This window comes from Staurois parvus, unplaced genomic scaffold (genome assembly GCF_062004578.1).
Source record: "Staurois parvus isolate SC_StPar_1 unplaced genomic scaffold, SC_StPar_1.0 ptg000118l, whole genome shotgun sequence".
Lineage (NCBI taxonomy): Eukaryota > Metazoa > Chordata > Amphibia > Anura > Ranidae > Staurois > Staurois parvus.
The window spans coordinates 3,243,710-3,271,563 of NW_028317914.1; the positions used below are offsets into that span (position 1 = coordinate 3,243,710).

The 27,854-nt window shown below is 41.3% G+C and overlaps 1 protein-coding gene across 4 annotated transcripts in view; it reads right to left on the reverse strand.

Moving 5' to 3' along the window:
* Positions 1-259: 259 nt before the first annotated feature.
* KIDINS220 (kinase D interacting substrate 220) overlaps positions 260-27,854 on the reverse strand; it is a 204,449-nt gene continuing 176,854 nt past the window's right edge. For all 4 annotated transcript variants that reach the window (XM_089672018.1, XM_089672017.1, XM_089672015.1 and 1 more), the window contains 4 exons: positions 9,562-9,699; positions 8,141-8,239; positions 6,713-6,934; positions 260-5,857 (listed from right to left, as the gene is read on the reverse strand). In XM_089672018.1, the coding sequence (XP_089528144.1) occupies positions 4,631-5,857; positions 6,713-6,934; positions 8,141-8,239; positions 9,562-9,699 (1,686 nt within the window). In that variant the 3' untranslated portion in view covers positions 260-4,630. The remainder of the gene's footprint in view (positions 5,858-6,712; positions 6,935-8,140; positions 8,240-9,561; positions 9,700-27,854) is intronic.

Genomic DNA, 27,854 nt, shown 5'->3' on the forward strand with positions numbered 1-27,854 from the left:
AGTACACTTGGTGGACAACAAAATTGGCAGATGTTCTATAATTGCTAAATTAAAAGTCTTTTTTTCTTCTGGTCTGCACTGTAGTAAAGTAATGCTGGCACCAGATACCTAAAAATGTCATTGTACTGCTAACCAGATCCACTGCTCATTCATCCAGTATAACGGTTTACACGCTTATTACTATAGTATTATAACTGTATGCTGTATTATGTCTATTGGTGACTACAGTAAAAGCAATCAGAAAAGACAGGACACAACACTGTTTACATTTTGTTTTATTTTGACATATTATGAGAAACCGTTAACAGCACTTTAAGTGTGTTTTGAAATACTGTAATCATGCAGGCATGGGGACAGGTAAATGGCATTTAACAGTCTGACAACAAGGGACACTAGCACATACCTTTCATATTAACCACTGACACATGAACACTTCTCAGAAACTGTCTTGTGCTGGCCATGAAACAAAGCACAGATCTTATGACCAAGGAACTCCGCTGAGCTGTACTGACCGGCAGCACAAGTCAGTGCCAGGAGCTCTGGCAACCACGTCCAGACCACTGTCAGCCATCAGTCAAATTCACTGCAATGCTCAGAGCACTGATATGATTTAAGTTCAGAGGGATTTCTTTACATCCTTCATATTTTAAGTACATTTAACTAATCAATTAGTAAGTGGACTGTATATTTTGAAGTAAGGGCCACTTTAACCATATATGTTACTAAAAGCTTTTTTAAAAAACACTTTCTGAACATGACATAACAGTGGCCCTTTAGGCGTAGGTGACTTGTCTTTTCCAGAGTCTGCTGACATACACATTTACAGCAGGCCTTTTTCTGAATGCTAAATCTCATATTCCCTGTGGGGAATAAGGCAGTTACTGTCAAAACTGCAGCATCTTCAGAGCAGTGTCCATAAATCTGACACCTGCATTCACCATAGGAATAAATGATCATTATATAGGTATATTATCTGTGGTTTGGCACGTCATGAACCATACCAAGCCAGAAACATGCACCACAACTAGTCTTGAGAGAAAAGAAGGATGTACTGAAAAAACAACCAGATATCTGCTTTCAAGTGGCACTGGAAAAACGACGTCTTACCATTGGCAGCACAAGTTAAAGTGTATCCAGTTTTTATATGCAAAATAAACCCATTGCTAAATTGCTAAGTGTTTACAATGCAACCCTTATACTGTTCTAGTGTTGACTGCATTCAATTGTACAGATTGTTCTGTTGAATAACTCCCCATTTTCAAAACTGGAAAAACTGACCTTTAACCCGATGATGTCAAAGAAAGCCCCAGTGGTTTATTCCTTTATTAGTTTGGCCATTGGTCCAGCAGAGACAGTTCCAACCGTTCTACCATATCATCACTTCATTCAAGCTTGCCCGAGTTCTCAATGACTGTTGTGAACTTGGCAAACTTTTCTGGGCAATTACATCTTGTATTTTCTATTAGAGTTGCTCCTAAAATACAGACTTAACAGATAACAAAGGCTCCTTTGACCAGGAAGGATAACTACAGGTCTACAGCATGCAGTTCACCAGGACACTATCATCAAGGCATGCGTTGCAAACACTTAGAACACCACATGGCACAACATAATCTCAGAGTTACTGAAACAAATGACCACTGGAAAGAATTACTATTGTACAGTCACATTTCACTAGTGATTGCTCAACAGAATGTGTTGATTTGACTTCACAAGAAACAAGGTGACCCTAAACACTCTTTAGCATGAAGATATAAAAATATCAAGAATCAGTGACATCAACCTGGAAAATGTTTGAGGACCCAACATGACACAGTTATTTAAGAATTCCACTTTAAAATACAAAGGGAATTCATGAATATTGTGTCATCTACTGATTGCAAACCTCATTGTCACACATTTCCAAGACCCACAGCCTTCAACTGAATTACCCACAGAAGTGAAGCCCAACACTTAATACTGAATAGATAAGTGAAATGGCTGTAGATCTTCAGAAGTGAATCACTGCGTTATAATCAGGGGACAAATATGATGAGGAAAGTTTGCTGTCACACTTCTCACAGATTTCTGCTTTGCAAGCCTCTGGAAAAGCCTTTACAAAATTCCTAGGCAAATTAGGGGCAGCCACATTGCAATGTGACGCCATTCTCAAAGCCCTGAGCATTGGTTGCCTTGCTGAAGATACACTACTGAACACAACAAATGCACCATATTCAGGCTGCCACTAAGCTTCCCATGAGTCAAAGATATTAGTTTCCAATGAACTAAGAACATACAAGATATATTAGTAATGTCCACAAAATGGCTGCCTACTGTGTAGATGGGAGACACATCCATTTTAAAATATATGCAGCCCACAACAAAAATAATTCAACTGAAGTTTCTGATTTTTGGAACATTAATTTTATATTCGAAAATTTGTTTTCAGTCACTGCTGTGAGGGATTTATGCTAGGAAAACAGTTTTGGAAGCCATAAGGGGCCCTTTGCATTTTTTTGTAGAGATTTGATATTTTATGCTGATTCAGCAATTCCGTTACCATAAGCAGATGTCATAACATTAGCTTCTATTCGGACAATGTTGTCCACTGTATTAACTTAGTCAGTCTTAGAAACTCTAGTGGTTTGTACAGATTTAAATCTCAAACCACATATTGAATTATTTAGCATTTATTCTTACTACAAGTGTGAGCAATGTAGATTCACCCTCTTCATGAAGCAGTTTTAGAGTGCCTGTGATAGAGGTTTGCAAAGACTTCCAACACACCACTCAGTGTAAATCCAACAAACTTTCCACCATCACTGAACCAAATTTTAGCACAGTTACTTATCCCTAGCCCTTACTGGCATCGAACAGTGTAAAGCAGGCCATAGAAGAGACTCAAACTGAAAGAAAATTCTTGTCGATCGTCAGATCATTCAGTTTTTGCATCATTAGTGTGCCAGCTACAACACATGATTTTCATGCCCCAACCAAAAATGCTTGACCCAACATGCTGGATTTTTTTGGAAAAGCAATTGATGGCACAATCGTATGACAAAACCAATGGCATTTTTTGTCAATCAACAGAACGTTCCCTTTTCAACTCATCTATGGGCTGCTTAATTTACCTAGAATTTCAGATGTAAATGCAGATTGGTTATGCAATAATGGCTAGGAAGAACAGTTAATTCTGTGAAGAGATCTGAAATACATGCACTGCTGGCAGCCACCAAGGGACTAGATTTGAGACACTCTGCTACAGATCTTTAAATGGTTTCCCCACCCAGCTATGGATTTTTCTGGCTTCTAGTTAAAGTGTAACTTAAGGAAAAAGTTTTTTTTTTATTGTGAATGGTCTAGAGAAGTTATGTGCAATCACCTGGAGGGTAGTTGGGGATGATAAAATTTTATTTTTATTATGCTGGAAACTGACTGCGAGCCATGCACTTCTGCAGCTCAGATTGAAAAGTGTCAGCTTGTGTACAGTGAAGGATAGTGTTTGATTACTTTCCCCCTCCTCTCTCCTAGGGCATTCACAAAAAGCCTTGTATTCTATTCAATGGTTCTGTGAATGGGTGAGAGGAGATCCCATGGTTTACCTATCCTCCTCTTATCTCTCCTATTCAAATGAAGCCCTGCATTCAGTGAAAAGTATAGTGAATGGCTGAGGAGAGCAATCAACAGTATTCTTCTCTGTGCACAAGCTGGTGCTGTCAGGCTGAGCTGCAGAAGGACATGACTCAGTATCAGTTTGCGGCAAATAACGTTTTAGCATCCCGAACCACCCTAAATATGCGTTTGGCTAAGATTGTTCATAACATCTCTGGACTATTCACAATAAATGAAAGCACTTGTGTTCTGGAGTTCCACTTTAAACCACCTTGACATTCACTAGTGTATAAGAAAGAACTCCAAATTCTAGAGTTCAGTTGATCCTTTGGACTACATTTGGACAGAAGAGGTCTTTTAAAGACCTCCTATGTTGATTTATGTACTTATTATACAATTGATGATACTGATCAGATTTAGTTAGGTTGATCCAAATCTTTCTTTGAGCTTTTTACATTGGAATCTTAACTATTTCCTGACTGGCTCTTCAGCTGAGGGGCAAAAACCCAGTATGGAAAATTCAAGCTTTATAGTGGAAATCTGTCCACTAAGGAAACTGCTAACCGTTTAAGATACAATTTAGCTGGAAGAAAATATTGTGCTACATGGAAAAACCTTTAAAGAATCTCTTCAAATAACCGGTCTAATCTCACTGTCCATTATTTCAGGTCATGACTTTTCAATAATGCTTCTAAATGTGAATGTAATGGAATAACAAAATGGCTAATGAAGAGCACAAAATCGAATGGTCATAAAACTTTCTGGAACAAGATGTTCTCCTCTTGTCACATTAAAGAGCAGTAGAAAGATCTGCAGGAGGTATTATGGCTGCTGATAGGATTCAGTGCTCTTTACTAGGTTACTTGCTGGTTTTTGCTTTTACATATTTTCCAGAACATTTTAAGAAAGATGTGTTAAGGATCACAAGTGCTTAAGGTTTAAGGTGGATGAGGTTGGCAAAAAATGGTAACTGAGAAAGAAAAGGTAAAAAAAAAACCAAAATGGATGCTGACAGGAACTGAAACGATGGAGATTGAGTTTAAAGGATACTCTCTCGTTCCTCCGCAAAGCCAGCAGAGTCAGATGGTATGACTGTGTGTAGCTCTGAGGCATCTTTTGCCAGGCGGCTGTATCCTGATCGCTGACCTCTCTTGTGGGTCAATCTCTTCAGGTTCTCATTGTGAACTGGGCTGGACCCAGGCACCACTATGATTGGTGACTCTTCTTTTGCTGCTTCTGATTCTTCAAAGTTTTGGTTTGCTGTGTTATTGTTTAGGGTCACTGTACTGGGAGTTCGGTTGAGATTGTAGCCTTTCTGGCAAGTTGGCCAATTCTCCTCTGGGCTGCTGGCTATGAGGCTGCTTTCAGATGGGCTCTTCTTGTCTTCTGAGCAGATGGACATGCGTGCTATTGCAGAGTCTTGAAGACCGCTTAGACTGTTTGGTATTCCCCTCTTTGCACGCATGCGGTCATCCTCAAGTTCGATAAGGTTAGCCTTTTCAAGCTGTGAGTCATCACCGCCTTCGTTGTTGAGAGAATGGTTTGGTGAACTTTCATTGGACCTCACGCCAGAGTCGGAAGAATCTTTCTTGTCTAATATAGCATCAGACAGGTATTCTTTTGCTTTAATGAATGTCCTCACAGGTTCTGGTGCATGGTCAGACACTTTCTTGTCTGTGGCGGTGTCTGGCTTTTTTTCCTTGCCATCCTTTAGAAGAGGAGTGTTATCAGACTCCTCTGGTCCAGACTCATCTTCATCGCTAGGAAGCTTCTGGTAGCGCAGCCCAGATCCCTTAAGTTTTATATCAGCTCCCTGGAATATGCTTGTCCTCTCTGCTGTCTTCTTACCAGGAAGAAGCTTGGAACCAGACTGATCAGACTTTTCATCCTCTTCTGTGATTGGGTCCAATGGGGAAGCATCAGTTGTAGAAACTGTAGAAGATGTGTAATCAACATCATTTCTCTTCAGCAAAAATGGCTTTCTTCCATCTTCCAGCTTTTGCTCTTCTTTCCCTTTGTCTTGCTCTGAAGTTGAGTGTATGGAGCTCACAGACGTGCTCTGCCCAACGTAGTATGCACTGGAGCTCATAGGAGAGGATCTGCCACTAGTAGAACCCACGCCACTTTCTATTTGTGCCATCTGTGCAATATATTCCCGATAGGCATCTCTGTATTCTGCCTGAACTTTATCAGTTAGCTTTGAGATTTCTTGACTTGATTCCTGGGAGTTGAGACTGGTTAAGCTTGGAGTTCTATGTCCCTTTCCCTGAAACAGAAATACACCACATCATCAAACACAACGCACCAGTTACTGAAAATAGATTTTTCTTCTACAATTATACATCATATGGATTACTTTAACATCAATAGATTTTTCCATGTACTTTGCTATCCTCGACAACTCCTTCAACGTACTGACTAATTTTTGCATATCCAAGAAAAGGCAAAATCTCTATAATCCCCATAAATGCAAGCAAAATCTGCATTACCATTTATGTGAATGAATGCACATTTATTTTTCAAACTTCTGCCTTTCAAGCTGCCCTATCACTATTATGATTTTTTTTCACCAGCCATCATTAATCTGTAGGAGACGAAGTGGAGGGCATGCTTCTGCACTACCAGGAGGTACCAAAAAGTCTAATCAGAACCACCAGACATGTAGGCAGTGCATGGGGCATTCACAGCAGTTGCAGATATCGGCAAGCATGTTAGGTAACTTCCTTTTATATCCTTCAGAAGTTGTTTTAAATATAGGGAACTTATATTAAAATAAAAAAAACATAGCATAGTAAGGGGAACACAAACAAAAATATTTTTAATTTTTGCTCATTTTGTAAATTCTAATGCTGTCATCCAGAAGAAACAAAATGCAGATTTTCAATGAAACAATCAATGCTTCGTAAACAATTAAATAAATTACTTCGATCCTAACAGAAGTTGCTTCATACACTGGAATTCTATTGATAAACTCTACTACTCATCTAGATGGTGATGCCCAATTGTCCCAGTACACATTTAGATTTATACACCGGACATCAATTTAATATTAGTTCCAAAGACTGAGCACCATTTACAATGAAATAATAAAAAATCAAAAAAAAATCAAGTTGATGTGTACCTGCCAATTACGTTGTTGTGCCTCCTCAAATCCAAGTGTGTTAATTTCTTCAAAGCTAAAGCTGAAATCATAGTTCTGGCGGGCAAGGTCAGTATGTGGAAGTTCTGGACCTGGCATTAGACGCCGGCTAATCTCATTGTGAGCAGCTACATTTCTGACTGGCTCAGTCATACGAGTATCATCATGATGTATTTGTGTCTCACCGCTTCTCATCTCTTGAAGCTTTAGAATAAATAAAATGCAGACAGAATTACTTGACAAAGCAAATACAATTCACTGGTGCCCCCCTACAATTATACATAGAACGCTATCACCATCACATATCAAAACAAACCGGAAAGTATGACAAGTGTTTCTTTTCAAGTTTCATAGCTCATTTTCAGGCTCACGTGTCAGGTTAGCAGGCTGGAGATATAAAGGGGGAATGTTGAGCAACCTCCTTTTGCACCTGTCATCCTACTGCCTTACATGTTTTTTTCATGGCTTACAAAAGAGCAGTACTGATAGAATGTGCAGATTCTCAATCATCATAAACAACACTTTACCATTTTGATTTTAATAGATGAAATGACGTAATGATCACCTCAAGTGCCAGATCAATTTTTTCCTATAAAACAAAGTCCGACAGAGGAAGGTTTGCAAAGTAGGGAATGCAACTACAGAGTTTTTGCCACCAAGCCCCTGGAGAATAGAAGAGGTCAATTGGTGTATTAACCTGATATCTACTCAAATCTGAAATATCAGTTTTGTTTAACAGAAGCTATATCTGTTTCAATACAAGTTTTCAACAAGAGATGTACCGCTGGATACAGCCATGTAATCTAAGCACTGGCAACAAATTACTACATGTGCTGCTTTTTAAATGCAGATGAAAAGGGGAGCATTTTAAAAACACATTAAGAGAATGCCCATGTTGTACTTAGGAGTGGTGGGAGAGGTTATTCCGGGTGACTTCACAAATCATAATCTCTCTTAGGGGAAACCAGCACTGGTCTAGGAAATTTCAGCCTAACCAATCAGCTTTGCCCTCTGGAAAGCTTAGGCTGGGAATATACATAATGGGGTCTGGAAGACTTTATAGATGAAGGTTGTTGCCGGATCTTACTATAAACTGGCTGTATATTCGAAATACATCTGTAAGCAACTGCACGTGGATTGGTGGGTGTGATAAATATGAGAGGAGTAAGTGGAGATGCATAAAATCTTCAAGAGTGCAATACTAGGAATTACAGTACTCTCAAATTGAAGCTTTCCATTTGACAAGAAGCAAAATCAGAGAAATGCAGGAAAAGTATACAGCTAGTAGGTACAGGCCAGGCACTGAGACCCAGCCTTTAATAAGCAGCACTAGCTACAATATACCACATGCAGTCAGTCAATTGACAAATCAGCAGACCTAGCAAGTAAAAATGAGAGCAGAATCCTTACTGCGCTCTTGAAGAGGTGCCAGTCACCGAAGTTCATGCTCATCTCCTTCTTCAGCTCATCCATGCTGCACTGTACCAGGACACGACCATTGATGTTTGCCTGCAGAGGAGACAGAAGAAGTCAGTGACAGCAGGACAACTCTGCCTTAAGCTCAGATAGCAAAGATAAATTCTACCTGCAATGGCATAGTTGTCAGTAGCAAAATGTTCACAACGCTAGCAATCCAACCGTTCTATTCATTCCATAATGACACTGAAAATGTACATTTATTGCAATAAAAATAAACTTTACGTATTAGGGAATTTATGTGAACTGGCTCTATTATAAAGTTAGCTGACTAAAGGAACTGGCACCAAGTTACTGTATATAACTTGTTTTTTGAAAGTGTCCTCCTGAGCACCCCAAATACCAAAATGTGGTTCTCTATATGCCAATATTAAATTCCAGAACTTGTATCACTGACATGTTCCCCCTCCCGATGCAAAGCATCCCTCCACCTTGATCAGGACACAGGACTCTGTACTAGGTGATGTGTGTGGGTAACGGAGCTCTGAGTTTGAAGCTGGGGTCTGCAATGGTCACAAAACCAAAAGGTATATGCAGGCATATCTTAGGGACTGCTTTTCAAAGGTCAGACTGGCTTCACAGCTGAGAAAGTTGCGTTTAAAAATGGTCATGTATTATTCCAAGGATAATTAACACCTAGATGAAGGAAGGCTCAGCATTGTAGGAACTGGATCACAATTGAACCCATGTCCCACTTTCCTTTTGGCTTGAGAGGGTGGTTTATATAGACAAGAAATACCTCTAAAAAATCTGCTACTAGAGTGTAAGGAATGCTAGATGTGTGAAATTTAATAAGGGGGTTCTATGGTAACAGCATACACTTTCATTTTATAACATCAGCTTTGTAATGTAAACAGCTGTATTTGGCACACCAACATAAGCTTGCATGAAAAATCTCCATTCATATTTTGAATGCTGCCTGTCTGCTGGCCATCTCTTTAATCAGCTTCATGGATTCTCTGCATACTTTGCAGCTTCTCCTCTGCTGTTTACTTTCGGTTTCTAAAGACTACTTATCCAATGGTACCTTGCTGCCTGCAAACTGTTATTCCTGTGTGGACTCCACCTCCTGACACTCATTTTCTCAGTACCTCTGTAGTTCAGAAGGCAGGCTCTGTGAAAGGTCTGACACAGCAATTCCTACTCACAGGGCATAGTGACTACGTGTCACAGAATTCAAGGAGGTAAATGTGTGTGGAGCTTCACAAAGTCTACAAACTTCAAGATCGTTCAAATTAATGGGAGTAGACTAGAAATTATTGAAATATAACGTGGAAATGAATATATGATTTTACAATTTGGCCATAGATACACTTGAAATTTAAAATGATTAAAAATAATGCATTAAAACTCACCTTGCGGATGGTTGCAGTGTATTGTGCTAACATACTCTGATCAATGCCATCAATTTGCTTCAGCTTTTCACACACTGCATCCACATTCAAGACACTCAGTGCAGAAGAGTGTGCAGTTGCCACAGCACCACCACTAACCTGCTCATAGATGAACACAGTGTAAGTAGAGAAAACAAAGCCAAACAGATAAGCTAATCAAATAAGCAAATAAAAAGCCATGTTCCCACATCATTATAACCCGGGTCCATTAGATACAAAGCAGGTGATCCTTCTGCAAATCTGATTTCAACTTTCAGCTAGCACACAGTAATTCAGAAAGCATATATATTTTAGGTAATTACACCTAACGGAAAAGTGATTTCATTATGTTTAAGAGAATACATAACTAAAGAATGTAGTTTTTCATCAAAAAGTAATTGTACTTCTAAAATACATTAACATTATTAATTTACATAGGTATTTGAGCATCTCTGAGCAACAAAATGAAACACGTGATCATTACTCCCCTCCGAGCCCAGTCCAAAAAAAAACCCACAGCTATTGTGATGGATTGTTGATCACATAATAAATATCTGTCTTTGTAAATATAACCTCTTATGTCCCATTTATTCCCCTCTTGTCAACAAATGCCTCGGTCAGTGTAAAAAACTGCTCTGTTTGCATTCAGCTTTCTGCGGCAGCACTATAACGGCAGAGAAGATATGAAATCGAAGAAGGAATCAGATTCAACACATTTGGTGTCAGAAGCCAAAAATGAAGGTGTCTATACTGTTCTCAAAGAATCTCTAGAGAAAGGCTGCCAACTGCTGGAAACAGGCATCCCCTGAATAAAATGAATTACCAGCACAGACAGCACATGCCTTCAGACCAAAACTGAGGACAAGGATGACACTGGAAAACACTAGCAGTAAAATGAATTAAAAGGTTGGAGTAAAACAACAGAAGTCAGTAATCAGTGGGCACTGTTAAAGTCTACCATCCTGGAGGCAACTAGATTGTATGCCAGGCAAATTAGTAAGAGTAAAGGAAAGAAAAAAAAAAAAGAACAGTATGATACATTAAAGATGCAGGTAGGATAGTAAAGGGGAAAAAAACAGCATACAGGAGATTCAAGAAAACTGGAGGTGTATCTAATTTAAAAAAAAAAAAAAAGTATAAAAATAGAAAAAGGAGGCCAAACACATTATCAGTGCTGTCAACACACAGAAAGAGGGAGAAATGGCTAAATCTAGTGAAGTAGACAGCGGTAAACTAGTAAGCCTTATTTAGGTAAATCAGCAATGAAAGGAAAAAATAAAAAGGGATCACCTTAAAAGGTAAACTGGGCACAATACTTACACTATACTGCCAAAAGTATTGGGACGCCTGCCTTTACATTCACATGAACTTTAATGACCTCCCAGTCTGGGTCCGCAGGGTTCAATATTGAATTGCTTCACCCTTTGCAGCTATAACAGCTTCAACTCTTCTGGGAAGGCTGTCCACAAGGTTTAGGAGTGTGTCTATGGGAACGTTTGACCATTCTTCCAGAAGCACATTTGTGAGGTCAGAGACTGATGTCCAACAAGAAGGCCTGGCTCACAGTCTCCGCTCAAATTCATCCCAAAGGTGTTCTATCAGGTTGAGGTCAGGACTCTGTGCAGACCAGTCAAGTTTCCTCCACCCCAAACTCGCTCATCCATGTCTTTATAGACCTTGCTTTGTGCACTGGTGTGCAGTCATGTTGGACAGGAAGGGCCATCCTCGAAATGGTCCCACAGAGTTGGGAGCATAAAACTGTCCAAAATGTCTTGGTATGCTGATGCCTCAAGAGTTCCCTTCACTGGAACTAAGGGGCCAAGCACAACCCTGAAAAACAATCCCACACCATAAATCCTCCTCCACCAAACTTTACACTTGGCATAATGCAGTCAGGCAAGTACAGTTCTCCTGGCAACCACCAAACCCAGACATGTTCATCGGATTGCGAGACAGAAAAGGTTGGTTTGTCACTCCAGAGAACACGTCTCCACTGCTACAGAGTCCAGTGGCGGCATGCTTTACACCGCTGCATACGACAGTTTGCATTGCACTTGGTGATGTAAGGCTTGGATGCAGCTACTCGGCTATGGAAACCCATTCTATGAAGCTCTCTACGCACTGTTGTTGTGCTAATCTGAAGGCCACACAAAGTTTGGAGGTCTTTAGCTATTGACTCTGCAGACAGCTGGCGACTTCTGTGCACTGTGCACATCAGCATGCGCTGCCCCCGCTCTGTCATTTTAATTGGCCTACCACTTCGTGGCTGAGTTGCTGTTGTTCCCAGTTGCTTCCACTTTGTTATAATACCACTAACAGTTGACCGTGGAATATTTAGTAGCAAGGAAATTTCACGAATGGACTTATTGCACAGGTGACAACCTATCACAGTACCACGCTTGGATTCACTGAGCTCCTGAGAGCGATCCATTCTGTCACAAATGTTTGTAGAAGCAGTCTGTATGCCTAGGTGCCTGATTTTATACACCTGTGGCCATGGAGGTGATTGGAACACCTGAATCCAATTATTTGGAGGGGTATCCCAATACTTTTGGTAATATAGTGTATGTTGAGGGAGACCTGGATGTAGCAAACCATTTAAACAATTACTTCTTTCAGTCTTCTCAAAAATAAATTGTACTAAAAAGTTGGGCGATCATATTGGTTCTAGTAATGATGGTTCATTTTCAGAATTTTAATGTTTGAAAAAAAAAAAAAAAAAACATTTAAAGCCTAAGTTTAATTTAAAAAAAGGGGGGGGCATTACATATTAGCATTGTCATGTGTCCCCTACGCTGCTGGCTTTGCTTTAGTTTAAATCTTCCTTCTGATATATGAATGGAGGAGAGGCAGATGAATGAAAGGTCCGCCTCCCCCATTCACAGAGAGTTCCTCGTATATAGAAGCTATAGCACAGCTTCAAATACAGGAGGTGCACTGAAAAGGTGGACATAGTTGGCACTCTGGATGGGTGTATATGACAGGACCCTCTGCTTTGTTAGCCCCTGCCACATCAGAAAATTACAGTGGAGGGGCTGGGGGGGGGTTCAGAGGAGCAAGATTTCAATTAGAACAGAAGCCAGCAGCACAAGGGACACATAGCACTGGTAGTAAGTAATGCTCTTTGTGCAGATTTGTTGTTTTTTTTTTTTACTAAATTTAGGCTCCAATTACTAGAATCAAGTCTGGCTTCTCACTCTTCTAATATGGAGGAACCCTTAAATTAACTGTATGGTCTTATAGTAACTACTAGCAGGGGTTCTCTATCTATAACTCATGGTACATTACTGTGAGTGAAAAGAATGCTTTATACATTTGTGGTCAGTAAGAAGAATCTCTATTTACAGATAGCTGAAAAGATCATTGGTTTGAGAGATTACTTATCTGAGAGATAGAAATTGCTCATTGCTCAAGGAACTACTAGCAACCTTTGGAGGAACCCTGGCTGAGAAGAGCTGATCCAGCCTGAAGGACTGGTTCAGTCTAGGTTCACACTTTACCGCATTCCTGTGCAAATCACATGCAATGTCTGTGGGGTGAAATTTGAGCCATACATTTTGTATGGCTCAAAACGCATCACATCTACACCAAAAAGGTGCAGGACCCTTTTTTCCCCCCGCACCCGATTTGCATTGTATGGGTGTTCACATCCATGTGATGCAAATTTTGGCAATCACCCTGCGTTTTGTGATTTCTTTTGGGGTTCGTTAATTTAAGACACACGCACCAGATCGTATGGATGCTGTGCGATTATAATGTGGTGCAGGAAATGCACAGGATTCACTGTGTTTCCCTCACCGCATTAGTGTGAACCAGTTCTCACTGACCTGAGTAGCCACCAACCCCAAATTTATGGTTCTTCAAAAATTAAAAAGAAAAGTATTTTGCTGTGACACACAGACATTATTAAGCCCTTCCTTCTTTACAAAGACAAACCACCTATTCAACAAATACAATGGTTTCTAAGTAGAAAATTGTTAGTATCCCAAGAAGAGACTATAAATAACTGGATCACAGCGATACCTCAAACTATTTTCTGTAATTAGTAGGACACCTCTACAACGCTGAAATCAGTCAGCCTATTTGAATGGGAAAATTGTCACACTGCTGTCTGGTATTGTAAGCACCACACCAAACATGGACCAGGCAGGGCAACAGAGAGTTGTCTAAGGAGATCAGAAAGAATTGTAGACAAGCATGTCAAAGATAAAGGCTATAATGTGCTGTCACATAGTAACATATGACAATTCTCTATATTCCCACGTGCACTTTTAGTGGGTATTGAAAACGCTCAATAAAGTTTTACTATTATTAAAAAAAAAAAATTAAAAAACGATAAATTCTACAAGACCCTCCACAAGCAGCTTGGTGTTCCTGTGACTTCACTTCATCAAAAGACATTGATGGTCTATGGGAGTGTAGCCAAACTCCCTGCATGTGGCCACAAGAGGAAAACCAATCCCAGATTAAACAGATTCATAATGTGAATGTGAGATACTAAATGAACTTCAAGGTCAAGGTACATCAGTTTTGAGAGGCAGTGGATTGAAAGGAGAAGATTCAGAAGGAATCAAGGCTTAAATTTGCTAGAATGCATAGTGAGGAGCTACAATGCTTCTACGAGAATGTCTTTGACAGATGAGACAATGTAGTTTTTTGGCAAGTGACATCAGCACAGATGAAAAAATTAAGTTTCTAAAGAAAGGGTGGTGATACATACTTTGAAACATGAAGGAAGCTTGGTTATGTTTTGGAGCTACTTTGCCGCGTCTGGAAGCGGTGCCTTGAATCTGTGCAGAGGACAATTAAACCTTGAGACTATCGGAAGTGGAAACCTACTGCCTAGTGTCAGAAAGCTCTGTCTCAGTCATTGGACCGGAGTTCTCCAACAGAATAATGACTCAAAACACACAGCTAAAATACCAAAGAATGATTAAAAACAAAACACTAGCCTACTCTTAAGTGGCCTTTTATGAGCCCTGATCTGAATCCTATGTAACATCTATGAAAAAAGATGAAACAAGCAGTCTAGTGGGGGCACCCTTCAAACCCAAGACATCTGGAGCAGTTTGCTCAAGAAAATTGGGCAAAAAAGCTACCCGATGGCAAATGCAATGTCCCACTGAGAGCTACAAAAATTGCTTGTTTGCAGTGATTGCCTATAAAGGTTGTGCAACAAAATATCAAATTAACCACTTGCCCTCTAGAGGATTTACCCCCCTTCCTGAGCAGGCCATTTTTTTGCATTATGGCGCTACTTCACTTTAACTGCCAATTACGCGATCATGCAATGCTGCACCCAAATGAAATTTAAGTTCTTTTTTCCCCCACAAATAGAGCTTTCTTTCAGTGGTATTTGATTGCCTGTGCAGTTTTTAATTTTTTGCGCAATGAAAAAAAAAAAAAAAAAGACTTTCAATTTTGAGAAGAAAAACAATATTTTTGACTTTTTGCTATTAAACATGTCCAGTAGCAAATTTAGACCAAAATGTATTCTGCTACATGTCTTTGCTACAAAAAATCCCAATATGTGGAAATGAATTGGTTTACGTGAAAGTTATAGTGTTTACCAATGGCGGTATAGACACTGGGATTTTGTTTTTCAGCGCTTTATAGCGGGACTGCGGCAGACATTCTGACACTGGGGGAACTGACTTGGTGTCACTGACATCCCCAGTGACACCAATACAGTGATCAGTGCTCATAAAAAGCACTGACACTATACTAATAGCACTGGAGCAGGGAGGGGTTAACATGTGGGACGATCAAAGGGTTAACTGCGTGCTGTTTTACTTTGCGCTGTGTGCGTGCTTCACTGTAAGAACAGTGCTTTGCATGGCTCTGGAATGCAAAGTCATGAATAGCAGTGTGTAGGAGCTGACAGAGGAGAGAACTGTGTTGTTAATTTACAGTTCTTTCCCTCTGTTGGCAATGCTCCTTGATCACCGGGACCCGGTGAATAATCGCCGGCCGGCACCTGGTGAATGACAGCCAAGGCCGCGAATAGAAGCGCAGGTAGGGCGCGCATGCCCCCTACCCTGAAATGCAAAATCACGTATATATATATATATACATACATGTGATTTTGCGCACCTGTGCTGCCTTGTAGTAGTATTACTGCTACAGAGTGGATGGAAAGCAGTTAAAGTGATAAGATTTGTTTTTTAAATTAAAATAATATGTTATACTTGCCTGCTCTGTGCAATGAATTTGTACAGAGCATCCCCCAAAACTCCTCTTCTGGGGTCCCTTGCTGGCACCTCCTCTTCGACAAGTGCCTCCATAGAAAGCCGCTGTCCGCATCTATTGACACAGTGTGGCTAAGCCCCACCTCCTCGTCACAGGTTTTGATAGACAGCTACCAATCTGCCCAGTGAGAAGTGACAGTGCTGGGATAGCAGCTGCTCTCATGCATAGTACTGGATCAGGAATGGGCTCAGGTAAGTATAAGAGGGGGCTTGAGTGGGATTCTGTGACACAGAAGGTTTTTTTTTTTTACCTTAAAGCAGTTGTAAAGGCTCAAGGTTTTTTACCTTCATGCCTTCTTTGCATGAAGGTAAAAAACCTTCTGTGTGCAGCAGTGCGCCCAGTCCCCTTAATATTTACCTGAGCCTCATTGCAATCCAGCAATGTGCACAACAGCCTCAGCTGTCCTGGGTCTCTGCCTCCTCATTGGCTGAGACAGCAAGTGGGAGCCATTGGCTCCTGCTGCTGTCAATCACAGCCAGTCAGCCAATGAGGAGAGGGGGCGGGGCCGAGCCACACCACGGCGCTGTGTGTGAATGGACACACGGAGCTGTGGGTGCCCCCATAGCAAACTGCTTGCTGTGGGGGCACTCGACAGGAGGGAGGGGCAAGGAGCCTGCGGGGGACCCAAGAAGAGGAGGATCAGGGCTGCTCTGTGCAAAACGTAATTATTATTATACAGTATTTATATAGCACTAAAAGGTTTGCTCAGCGCTGTACATTATAGTGGGGGACAGAACATGAGACAATACACTAACGAAACAAAACACGAGGGGGGTCAAGGGCCCTGCTCTTTCGAGCTAACATGTTTGTTATTTTACAAAAAAAAAAATTAACCTTTAGTATCGCTTTAATGCATGAAGGCAATAAACCTTTACGTTTTAGAACCACTTTAAGTGTCCCATTGTTTTTTTGCCTTGGCATTTTTCTTTTGTTTTATTATTTATAATATTTATAATATCAGATGCAAAGCAGTCTGATTTTTCTCAAATATGAAATAAACAGTGATGGATACTGATTTTGTCAATTTCAGGTTATTCCAGAAATATTGTGGTTTTTTTTTTTTTTTTAATGAATCATCAACAAATTTACTTACGTCTGTAGACTGCGGCAGAGTTTTGGATGGTTTTGTATGTTTTTATATTGTGAATTTTATTTGTTGGGCGCATGGAAGCCAGTTCAGGGATTGTCAGCGAGAAACAGTGGGCACTTATCAGTTTGTAAGTCAGAGGAGTCTGGCAGCAGCATTTACTATAGATTGAAGGGGGAATTGTACATATAGAGGTAGACCAACAAGGAAGAGGTCCTAGAAGGCAAAGCAAGTGATAAAGAAGTGAATTTGAAGGTTTCTGGGATGACTGATAAAGAAGACACGTATTCTAGAAATGTTATGTAGATAAAGGCAGCAAGATTTGTACAGAGATTGGATGTAGGGCCGAAAGGAGAGGTCAAAATCCAGTATTACACCTGGCACCTTAGCAGGGCCCTTGACCCCCTCGTGTTTTGTTTTGTTACTGTATTGCACTCTTGTGCTACTGGTCTTGGCGGTAATGTCGGAAATGGGGAAATATAATGAGCTGAGATTTGGAAAGGTTTAGTTTTAGAAAGTGGTGTGACATCCTTCTCAATATCAAATACTACACATGCCACTCCAGATGAGATTAGGCTCAACATTCATCTCAGGTGTTGGCTCAGCTCTGCTCCACCGAAGATATTCAATTATTTTCCAACATGTTTTGTGCCTGGCATAATGCCTTCTCAATTCTTGAAAAAGCGCTGTGCCCTGCACGAAACCACTGCAAAACACGTCAGAACAGAATTTGTTCTTGCTGTCTAATTTAATAAAGATCTTTTTATCTTTTTTTTATTGTGCGGTAATCCTTTTGCTGATACAAATGATCCTTGTCGATATGTCAGAAAATTAGTGATGCATGAGGAAACAGATGGGGTGACCTGAGGAGTAAAGAGATAGTTTTGAATGTCAGCAGCATTGGAGATGGCACTGAAAACCATAGGAGGCTAGGGAGGAGGAGTAGATAGAGAATAAAAGGGGCCACTGAAGAGATCCATGGGAGACCCCTAATTACATACAGTATATTAGTTACATTATCCTCAGTAATCTGAACTACAGAACATCTCTATTTGTTATGTGATGAGTAACGAAAGAGGTGTTTTGTAGTCCTAAATTTCTAGGGTAACACCGCTGCTCCTCCATAGTTACAGTGAGTGGGCGTTGTCACCTTGGGAGAGAAAGTGTGTTAATGGAAGGCACTTCAGGTGAAAATAAAGGAAAAACTAATTAAGAAAATCATTAATAAAAGAAAACTAATGAAGCTTCTATTATATCTAAGGACTGGTAAGCTGCAATATTACATTTTTGCTTGGGTTTAGATATACATTAGGCATACCCATGAAAGCAAACATTTATGCAAATATTGCCATGAACAAAAAAATTCCTTATTTTTACGAATGAATAAAAATTAATAACTATTTTGGTGTAAAAAAAATGCTCTGGTTGCTAAATAGCATTCCGACTCTGTACTCGTTTAAAAGAAAGACAATGACAGACAACTTTGCTTAAATCCAACCTTGAACATAAAATCACAGCAGGAACATTTCCTTGAAATGAATTCCTTTTTCTATCAGAAACCATTATATACAATGTACATAATGCACATGAACACCACTAAGGACATAAATTGTACATTCACATTCATATACATATATTTCAACTGTGGAACAACCCCACGTGTATTCACTACCATTCTTCCAGATTTCATCACAGATGATCAGTGTGCAATCACAAACTTAAGCCGGCCATAGACTGTTTGAATCTCAGCTTGTTTAGCAGGAACCAGCAGAGATTGGAATCATGTATGGGCAAGCTGAATGTACCCAAGTTGATCGATCGATCAACTTGGGTACAACCAGCCTGTCGGATTTTACATGTGCATATCGCTAGCCTCTGGCAGCAATCATTGTCTTCTCCTGGCAGGGATGGCTTCCCCCGTCTAAAGAATACAATGGCTCAGCGGGAGGGATTCACCAGTTAACACGGTCTGTGTTAATGGGGAATCAAGCAAATATTTTTCCTGCAGGAAAGAAATTAGCTCTGTTTATGGCTTGCCTTTGTATTACAGACTTTTCATAGAGTTCATTCTTATCACAGGGATGAAAGGTCTGACTGTCACAAATAAAGAAAACTATTTTTTCCCATTATTTAGAAGGTTTAATGATTTTTTTTTGGGGTGGGGCATTTGAAGCTAACCAATTCCAAATACAACCATACAATTCAATTTGAATCTGTAAAAATAATGTGTGCCCAGTTTTGTACAAATCAATGACAATGTATTTAGTTGAGAAGCCTGTATGCATGTGCAATAGGGAGAATAAGATTACAACACTTTATACACATTGCCCAGATACAGGTGAAACTCAAAAAATTAGAATATCGTGCAAAAGTTCATTTATTTCAGTAATGCAACTTAAAAGGTGAAATATATGAGATAGACTCATTACATGCAAAGCAAGACAGTTCAAGCTGTGATTTGTCATAATTGTAATGATTATGGCTTACAGCTCATGAAAGCCCCAAATCCACAATCTCAGAAAATTAGACTATTGTGGAAAGGTGCAATATTCTAGGCTCAAAGTGTCCCACTCTAATTAGCTAATTAAGCCATAACACGTGCAAAGGGTTCCTGAGCCTTTAAATGGTCTCTCAGTCTGGTTCAGTAGGAATCACAATCATGGGAAAGACTGCTGACCTGACAATTGTGCAGATAACCATCATTGACACCCTCCATAAGGAGGGAAAGCCTCAAATGGTAATTGCAAAAGAAGTTGGATGTTGCCAAAGTGCTGTATCAAAGCACATTAATAGAAAGTTATGTGGAAGGGAAAAGTGTGGAAGAAAAAGGTGCACAAGCAGCAGGGATGACCACAGCCTGGAGAGGATTGTCAGGAAAAGGCCATTCAAAAGTGTTGGGGACTTTCACAAGGAGTGGACTGAGGCTGGAGTCAGTGCATCAAGAGCCACCACACACGGACGGATACTGGACATGGGCTTCAAATGTCGTATTCCTCTTGTCAAGCCACTCCTGAACAACAAACAACATCAGAAGCGTCTTACCTGGGCTAAAGAAAAACAGACCTGGTCTGTTGCTCAGTGGTCCAAAGTCCTCTTTTCTGATGAGAGCAACTTTTGCATCTCATTTGGAAACCAAGGACCCAGAGTATGGAGGAAGAATGGAGAGGCAAACACTGCAAGATGCTTGAAGTCCAGTGTGAAGTTCCCACAGTCTGTGTTGATTTGGGGAGCAATGTCATCTGCTGGTGTTGGTCCACTGTGCTTCATTAAGTCCAGGGTCAACGTAGCCGTCTACCAGGAGATTTTGGGGCACTTCATGCTTCCTTCCGCAGACAAACTTTATGGGGATGCTGACTTCATTTTCCAGCAGGACTTGGCACCTGCCCACACTGCCAAAAGCACCAAAACCTGGTTCAATGACCGTGGGATTACTGTGCTTGATTGGCCAGCAAACTCGACTGACCTGAACCCCATAGAGAATCTATGGGGCATTGCCAAGAGAAAGATGAGAGACATGAGACTGAACAATGCAGAGGAGTTGAAGGCCGCTATTGAAGCATCCTAGTCTTCCATAACACCTCAGCAGTGCCACAGGCTGATGGCTTCCATGCCACGCCGCATTGAGGCAGTAATTGCTGCAAAAGGGGCCCAAACCAAGTACTGAGTACATATGCATGCTTATACTTTTCAGAGGTCCGATATTGTTCTATGTACAATCCTTGTTTTATTGATTGCATGTAAAATTCTAATTTTCTGAGATTGTGGAATGTTTTCATGAGCTGTAAGCCATAATCATCACAATTATGACAAATCACGGCTTGAACTATCTTGCTTTGCATGTAATGAGTCTATCTCATATATTAGTTTCACCTTTTAAGTTGCATTACTGAAATAAATGAACTTTTGCACGATATTCTAATTTTTCGAGTTTCACCTATATAACAGAATCTGTATTTATACAGTATTTTATATATTTATGGGAGGCCCATTTAAAGATAAGGCACCATTACCTTTTCAAGTGCTAACAGCTCACTTTCTGGCATAACTACTATGGGTCCTTGAGGTGTGTAGATGGCATATATGGCTATTTGTATAACATTTGTTTGTGTCAGGATTTCATTTTGTGTGAGCGATGGAAGAGAATTGGCTGCAAAGGCAGTGACACTCTATTCTTTACTCCAGGTGGTGCAGTCTACAGGGTGTATCTATTATAACTGTGGCTGGATTTGGAAGGTAAGAAAAGACCCGCTTGTCCACCTGACTCGTGATAATAGTCAGCCTTGTCTGATGCTGTGTACACAGCAACATATGAAATGCCTACATGGTTAAAATTCACTGTGATGACAAATTTAGTCATCAATTTTTCAGAAAAGTAAACTTCTAAAAAACAGGAAATTACTTAGAAAAATTTTATTTTTTAGAATTGGTTTTACTTCCTTTACAACAGTTTTGATTAGAGGGAGAACACAGTACAAATATATTAAAATGTGAGTATCAAATGATCAGATGTTTACACTACTTTGTCCAATAAATCCTGTGTATTATTTAAAATGAGTAAAGAAGTTAAACATATTGCATACCGCACATCTACAACAGATAGAAGGACAGCTGCAAAATGTATATAGTTGCTACCAGTTCATGTCCTCCATCACCTTGGCCAAGAAAAAAAAAAAAGTAGGAAGTGCTTTTGTTTTTTTGGTACTTGAAAGCTGCCTACAATGACCAGTTTCTTAGTAGTTCTGTGTGTTTGAGGGAAAATACCTTTGCCTGGGAGACAGGTCATCGCCTACAAGTGGGTGTACGTGAAAGGTCAGAAGTGAGTTTGGGCTAGATGTTTTCCAATTTAAGCCAAGCAGCAGTATATCAGTACAACGGACATCTGGTGCAGAAATTTCCTTGATGTTTGAAAAACATTACCTAATTTTCAATGGTGTTAAAAAAACCTCTTAGACATCCAGTTGTAGGAGACTTTCTTGGGGTTGTAAGTGAAATAGCATACTACAAAGTCAGCTCTCTCCCCCAGCACTTAACCGAAGGGGACAATAAAGGTTAGTTCAATTTTTTTAAAAATCAGGACATGGGCTGTTACGTACATTTAATCTGAAGTGTGCCTTGTGCTGGTGTTGGCTACAGTAGTGGAAATACAAAGCCCTCAGCCCCTCCTCCTATACTTCACAGCTGTAATCTTGTGGTGTTATAGGGGTTAAAACCAATGCTGGACTTGTGACAGGCACTCATCAAGTGTCAACTATGCCCGCCCCTTTTTGCTCACCTCCTCCTCTCATAGAACCTTCCATGAATGAACAGTGATCTATGAATGGAGGACGGGCTACTTAATGAAAGGTCCACCACCTCCATTAATGCATAGACTGCATGAAGGTAAAAAACCTTCAGACTTTACAACCACTTTAACATTTTTGTATTTGGGTTTACATACACTTCAAAGTATAACTAAAGGCAAAACTATTTTTGTTAGTTTTGGACTGAGTGGAGGTGGATTAGAGCACCTTTTTTATTGCTGTCTCTGTCCCATTAAGGAGATTAGCCCTCTCTATTTGTCTTGTTTACCATTATCATTGGAAGTGAAAGTAAAAGAAAATCCCACATTTTGGGCTGTCCATAGAAAAGTAATAGAGGGGAAGTAATCTAATGGGGACTCTAGTTCTGTTGAGCTGAGGGGCCCCACTGGATTCCCCCTCACTTCTTGTTTTAGCTCAGGGACAGGATATGAAGGGAAAAATCCCCAATGGATCACAGACTTAGAGGGGTTATAAAACCCTCTCTTTCTCTACTCAAAATGGGAAAATGGGGAAAAAATGCCTACAATTCTACTTTAAGGTCTGTTTAGCCAAGTCCAGATGCCACTAAGATTTTTTTTTCAAACCACTGGCAACCCCCCCCCCCAAAAAAACAAACAGCAGTAAGTCTTTCATTGTGCTTTGACAATGTTGACACATCAGTACTTACTCATAAGGTCCAACAAAGCTTGCTGGTATCTAGACTTGACTGAACGGATCGTTCTCTATATACTAAAGTTTCATTATGGTCCGATCTTACTTGAAGGGATTCCTTAAGTTGGGCTGTCAGCTACCAGCATTTTAAGGAACAGCCTACATATTTCACTCATGACAGATTTAAAAATATTTTAACTGTGCTAGTCAGGAAAGTCAGCTAATGATTTATACAATAAATTGCAGGTGAGCTTAAAGTGGTATTAAACGAAAAAAACAAGTATCAAATCGCAGCTTACCAATTTAGATGTATTGGCTGCATTAGTTTTCTTATTTAGGTGTTTTCTTTTAAATTTTCACCTGGTGATCTGGCCAGTAAATCAGTTGTTTTTCCACAGAACAAGCTCTCCTGTGAGTGTCAAGCCAAGCCATTTACCACTGACAGGAGTGCTTACAATGATCAATTTATTTATTCATGTAAAACCTTTTGTCCCCAAAAGAAAAAAAAACTGTTGCTTTAACTGCTTGTGTGCTGGAGTTTAGCTTCACTTTGGTAAATCTAAATCTGTTCCTCCATCTAACACTCCTCTCCCCCCAGATTAACAATGCTTCAGTCCAAAGGTGCTTCATTGACAGTGGGGGCATGCTAATATAGGTGTGTTACTGGCCAAATCACCAGGTGACAAAAGCCTAAAAAATGCAAGCCAATTAAGTTACTACATCTAATGATTGGTAAGATGCAACATATCACAATTTTGGTTTTAGGTTTAATACTGCTTTAAGCCAATTTTCATGGCTGTCTGGATTGTAATTTATACACAGGGCAAGACATTCAAAATAGATTTTCTATCAATGCGGACTTTTGTAGCTGTTCTCAGTAGAATGTGAATGTGTTATGGCACATAAAAGTACAAAGTGCATTTTGTCATCATACACGTTTTTGGCCCACTTATTATTCTACTGACTTAATGTTGTGTTATACTGTGTTACAATTTCCCCTTAGTGTTGGAACACACTTCTACAGAAGCTTGAAGACAAATACTGAAAACAGTGCATTACCGCAAGTTTCACAATGGAGATGACTTGAGTAAGTTCCTTCCAGGAGCATTCTACACACAGTGGAACCGTCATGTAATTTCTTCATTAAAAAATACTAAAAGTAAGCACACTGATGTACAGTGTTATTGCAACCATGTATGGTGTTATTGCAAACACCAATATATATATTTTCCTGACGACTCGAGAGAAAAAAAAAAAAAAAAAAAGGATCAGAACCTGTTCTATTGCAGACATTCTTTGCATGACAAGTATGAATATATACACATATATGAAGAATTATCAGCGTCTTTGCACCATCTCTGTGGAGGTGTCCATTATGTGTTTTACTACCGTCTTACCTATGCACAGCCAATATCTGGTCTCATAGAATGACTACCCCTGCTATAGGTCAATGAGAGTTGGGTTAAAAAATTAAATGTCTTCTTCCCTTATGCAAAAGCAACCCCTTTGCTTGCTGTCTCAACTATGAGCTAGAGAAGGCCAGGTCCAGGTCATGGCTTTCACATAATTCACAATATGGCAGCAACTACAAAGAATAAAAAACAGTAGAACTTTCAAGACTTCTGAAATTACACTATATGGCTATGTATGAGGATACCCTAGACATCACACCTATATGACTTTGCTGGACATCTCATTTAGAAACAATTACGAGATTTTGGAGCAGCTGCAGGAATTTGTGAACTACAGATCCTGCGCCTCTCTGTGAAGTCTCTTTGCGCAGCACAAGATAATGGGGTGCACTGTGATGTAAGAGAGGGTGGGGGACTCTTGACATCTGATGTAAGGGGGTTGGGGATACTGTGGACAACTGCTTATAAATATTATGGGAATAATTCAATTCTATGCCAGCTGAAAAGGAGGGTCGTACAACACTGGTGGTATCAACAAGAAACGTTGCTGGAGACTGCTCAGAGAGAACACCATGGCAGAATCATGATGATACCAGCAGTGTGCAAACCTTTGCAGACTCGCATCATCTGCTACAGGAGTGTGAGTGTGCTCCATGCCTGTCTCCACCTGCCCTTCACAACTTAAGTCTTAAGTTATTAATAAAACCAGTAATAATCAAATGCAGAGGCAATTATTAGTATGATAAAGAGTAGATACATTTATATACAGTCGTGCCCTGGAGCGACTATGGCGCAAAACCAAATCCCAACAAGCCTTCACCCGATACAAATCTGCCTTCCACACCTACACCTCCTCCCTCCATACTGCCAAACAAGCCTACTTCCTGACCCTCATCAAGGCCCACTCCTCCAATCCTCGCCGACTCTTCTCCACCTTCAACTCTCTACTCTCGCCACCCCCACCTCCACCCAGCACCTCACTCACTGCCCTTGAGATTGCCAATCACTTCAAAAACAAGATTGACACAATTCGCAAGGACATTGCTGCAACTCACACGCCTTCTCAACCCGTCCCCTCTCACACAGCTACCCCCTCATCCCCCCTCCCCCTCGACATAACCCACAGGGACTTCGTCGCTGCTCAAACTCCCTCCAACCCCCTTCCCCCTCACTCAGCTACCCCCTCTACACCCCTCTCCCACGGCCCCACCACTGCTCTGACCTCCTCTCCCACCCCACCCTACATTCCTCATACTGAAGCTCCCCCAACACTCCGCACCTTTGACCTTACTACCATCGAAGAAGTCTCCAAGATCCTCTCTGATGCCCGCCTCACCACCTGCCCCCTTGACCCTATCCCCACACAACTCCTACAACCTCCCTCCCCCTCCATCCTATGCTCCCTCACCCACATCTTCAATCTCTCCCTCTCCTCCGGCACTTTCCCTTCCCCTCTGAAACATGCACACATCACCCCCATACTTAAAAAGCCCTCCCTGGACCCCAATGACCCGAACAACCTCAGACCCATCTCCCTGCTCCCATTTACATCTAAACTCCTCGAGCGCCTGGTCTACGCCCGCCTATGCTCTCACCTCAACGACAACAACCTCCTCGATCCCCTACAGTCCGGCTTCCGTCCCCTACACTCCACCGAAACTGCCTTACTCAAACTCTCCAACGACCTGCTAACCGCCAAAGCTAATGGCCACTATTCAGTGCTCCTACTCCTTGACCTCTCTGCGGCCTTTGACACAGTCGACCACCCCCTCCTCCTCAAAAAACTACACTCCCTCGGCCTCAGAGATTCTGCTCTCTCCTGGCTCTCATCCTACCTGTCACAACGCTCTTTCAGCGTTACCTATAATGCCACCACCTCCCTCTCACTCCCCCTCTCTGTTGGGGTCCCTCAAGGCTCTGTCCTCGGGCCCCTTCTCTTCTCCATCTACACCTCCTCCCTTGGCCAACTCATACACTCTCACGGCTTCAACTACCACCTCTATGCCGACGACACACAAATCTATCTCTCAACCCCCCACCTCACCCCCTCGGTCTCCGCCCGAATCACACACCTGTTGAGCGACATATCAGACTGGATGTCGCTCCACTTCCTTAAACTGAACCTCTCCAAAACCGAGTTTCTTGTCTTCCCTCCAGCCCGGACACCACCCCCCATTGACTTCTCCATCATGTCCAACAACGCCACCATCAAACCCGCCCCGCAGGCCAGAGTACTTGGTGTCATTTTGGACTCCAACCTATCCTTCCAGCCCCAAGTCCACTCTTTAACAAACTTGTGCAGACTCCACCTCCGCAACATCGCCAAAATCCGCACGTTCCTAACTCCAGAAACCACTAAACAGCTCATCCACTCCCTCATCATATCGCGACTCGACTACTGCAACTCCCTCCTCACTGGCCTGCCTCGCCGCTGGCTATCCCCGCTTCAGTCCATCCTGAATACGGCTGCCAGACTCATTCACCTTTCCAACCGCTCCGTTTCCGCCACCCCCCTCTGCCAATCCCTCCACTGGCTTCCGATTGCGCAACGGATCAAATTCAAAATCCTAACGCTGACGTACAAAGCTGTCCACCATACTGCCCCGAACTACATCACTGACCTAATATCCAAGTACCGCCCAGCACGCACACTCCGCTCCTCAGAAGACCTCCTTCTCTCTAGTTCCCTGGTCTCCTCCTCCCATGCCCGCCTCCAGGACTTCTCCAGGGTGTCACCCATCCTCTGGAACTCCCTGCCCCAACCCATCAGATTATCACCTACTCTCCTCTCCTTTAGGCGCACCCTGAAAACCCATCTCTTCAGGGAAGCCTACCCCGCCCCCTGTTAACTTGCCGACCTCCTCCACTCTTCCTACCACTCCATCCCCCACAGCTATCTCCTCCTGTGCCACCATCCCCTCCCTCCTAGATTGTAAGCTTGAAAGAGCAGGGCCCTCGATCCCCTCATGTTTTGCATTGTATTGGTATTGTTCTGTCACATGTTCTGTCCCCCTTTGTAATGTACAGCGCTGAGCGAACTATTGGCGCTTTATAAATACTGTATAATAATAATAATAATAATATAGTCTTACAGATAAAACCATAATGCTGATGCAGCCCAAATGGAGTTTGACTCCCTATTACTCTAATCTGTAGCATGACAGTATGATGCTTCACTGGAAACAACTAAAAAGAATTTAGTAGGTGTGTCTACATACCTTTGGCCATAAAGGGCACGTGAGGTGAGAATCAACCTTATAATATGGCGGCCTTCCATATACAGCCATGTGAAAGTACACCTTATGGAAATTGAATAAAGCACACCTTTGACATCAAAAGCTAGTATTCCCCCCTGCAGCAGAAATGACTTGTCCATCAGTCTTGACTATCCATTCATCCTCGATGAATTAGTTTAATTTCTATGCTCCTTGTAGACTTTTTAAATTCTTGGCCAGACAGACAGGCATCCACACCTTTTTTCCCTCAGGGCCTTCGAAAGTTCTTGGTGAGGTGATGCCAATGACTTGCCAATAGCAATGAGAACACCAGACTCTAGATACTGGAGGTTTAAATAAG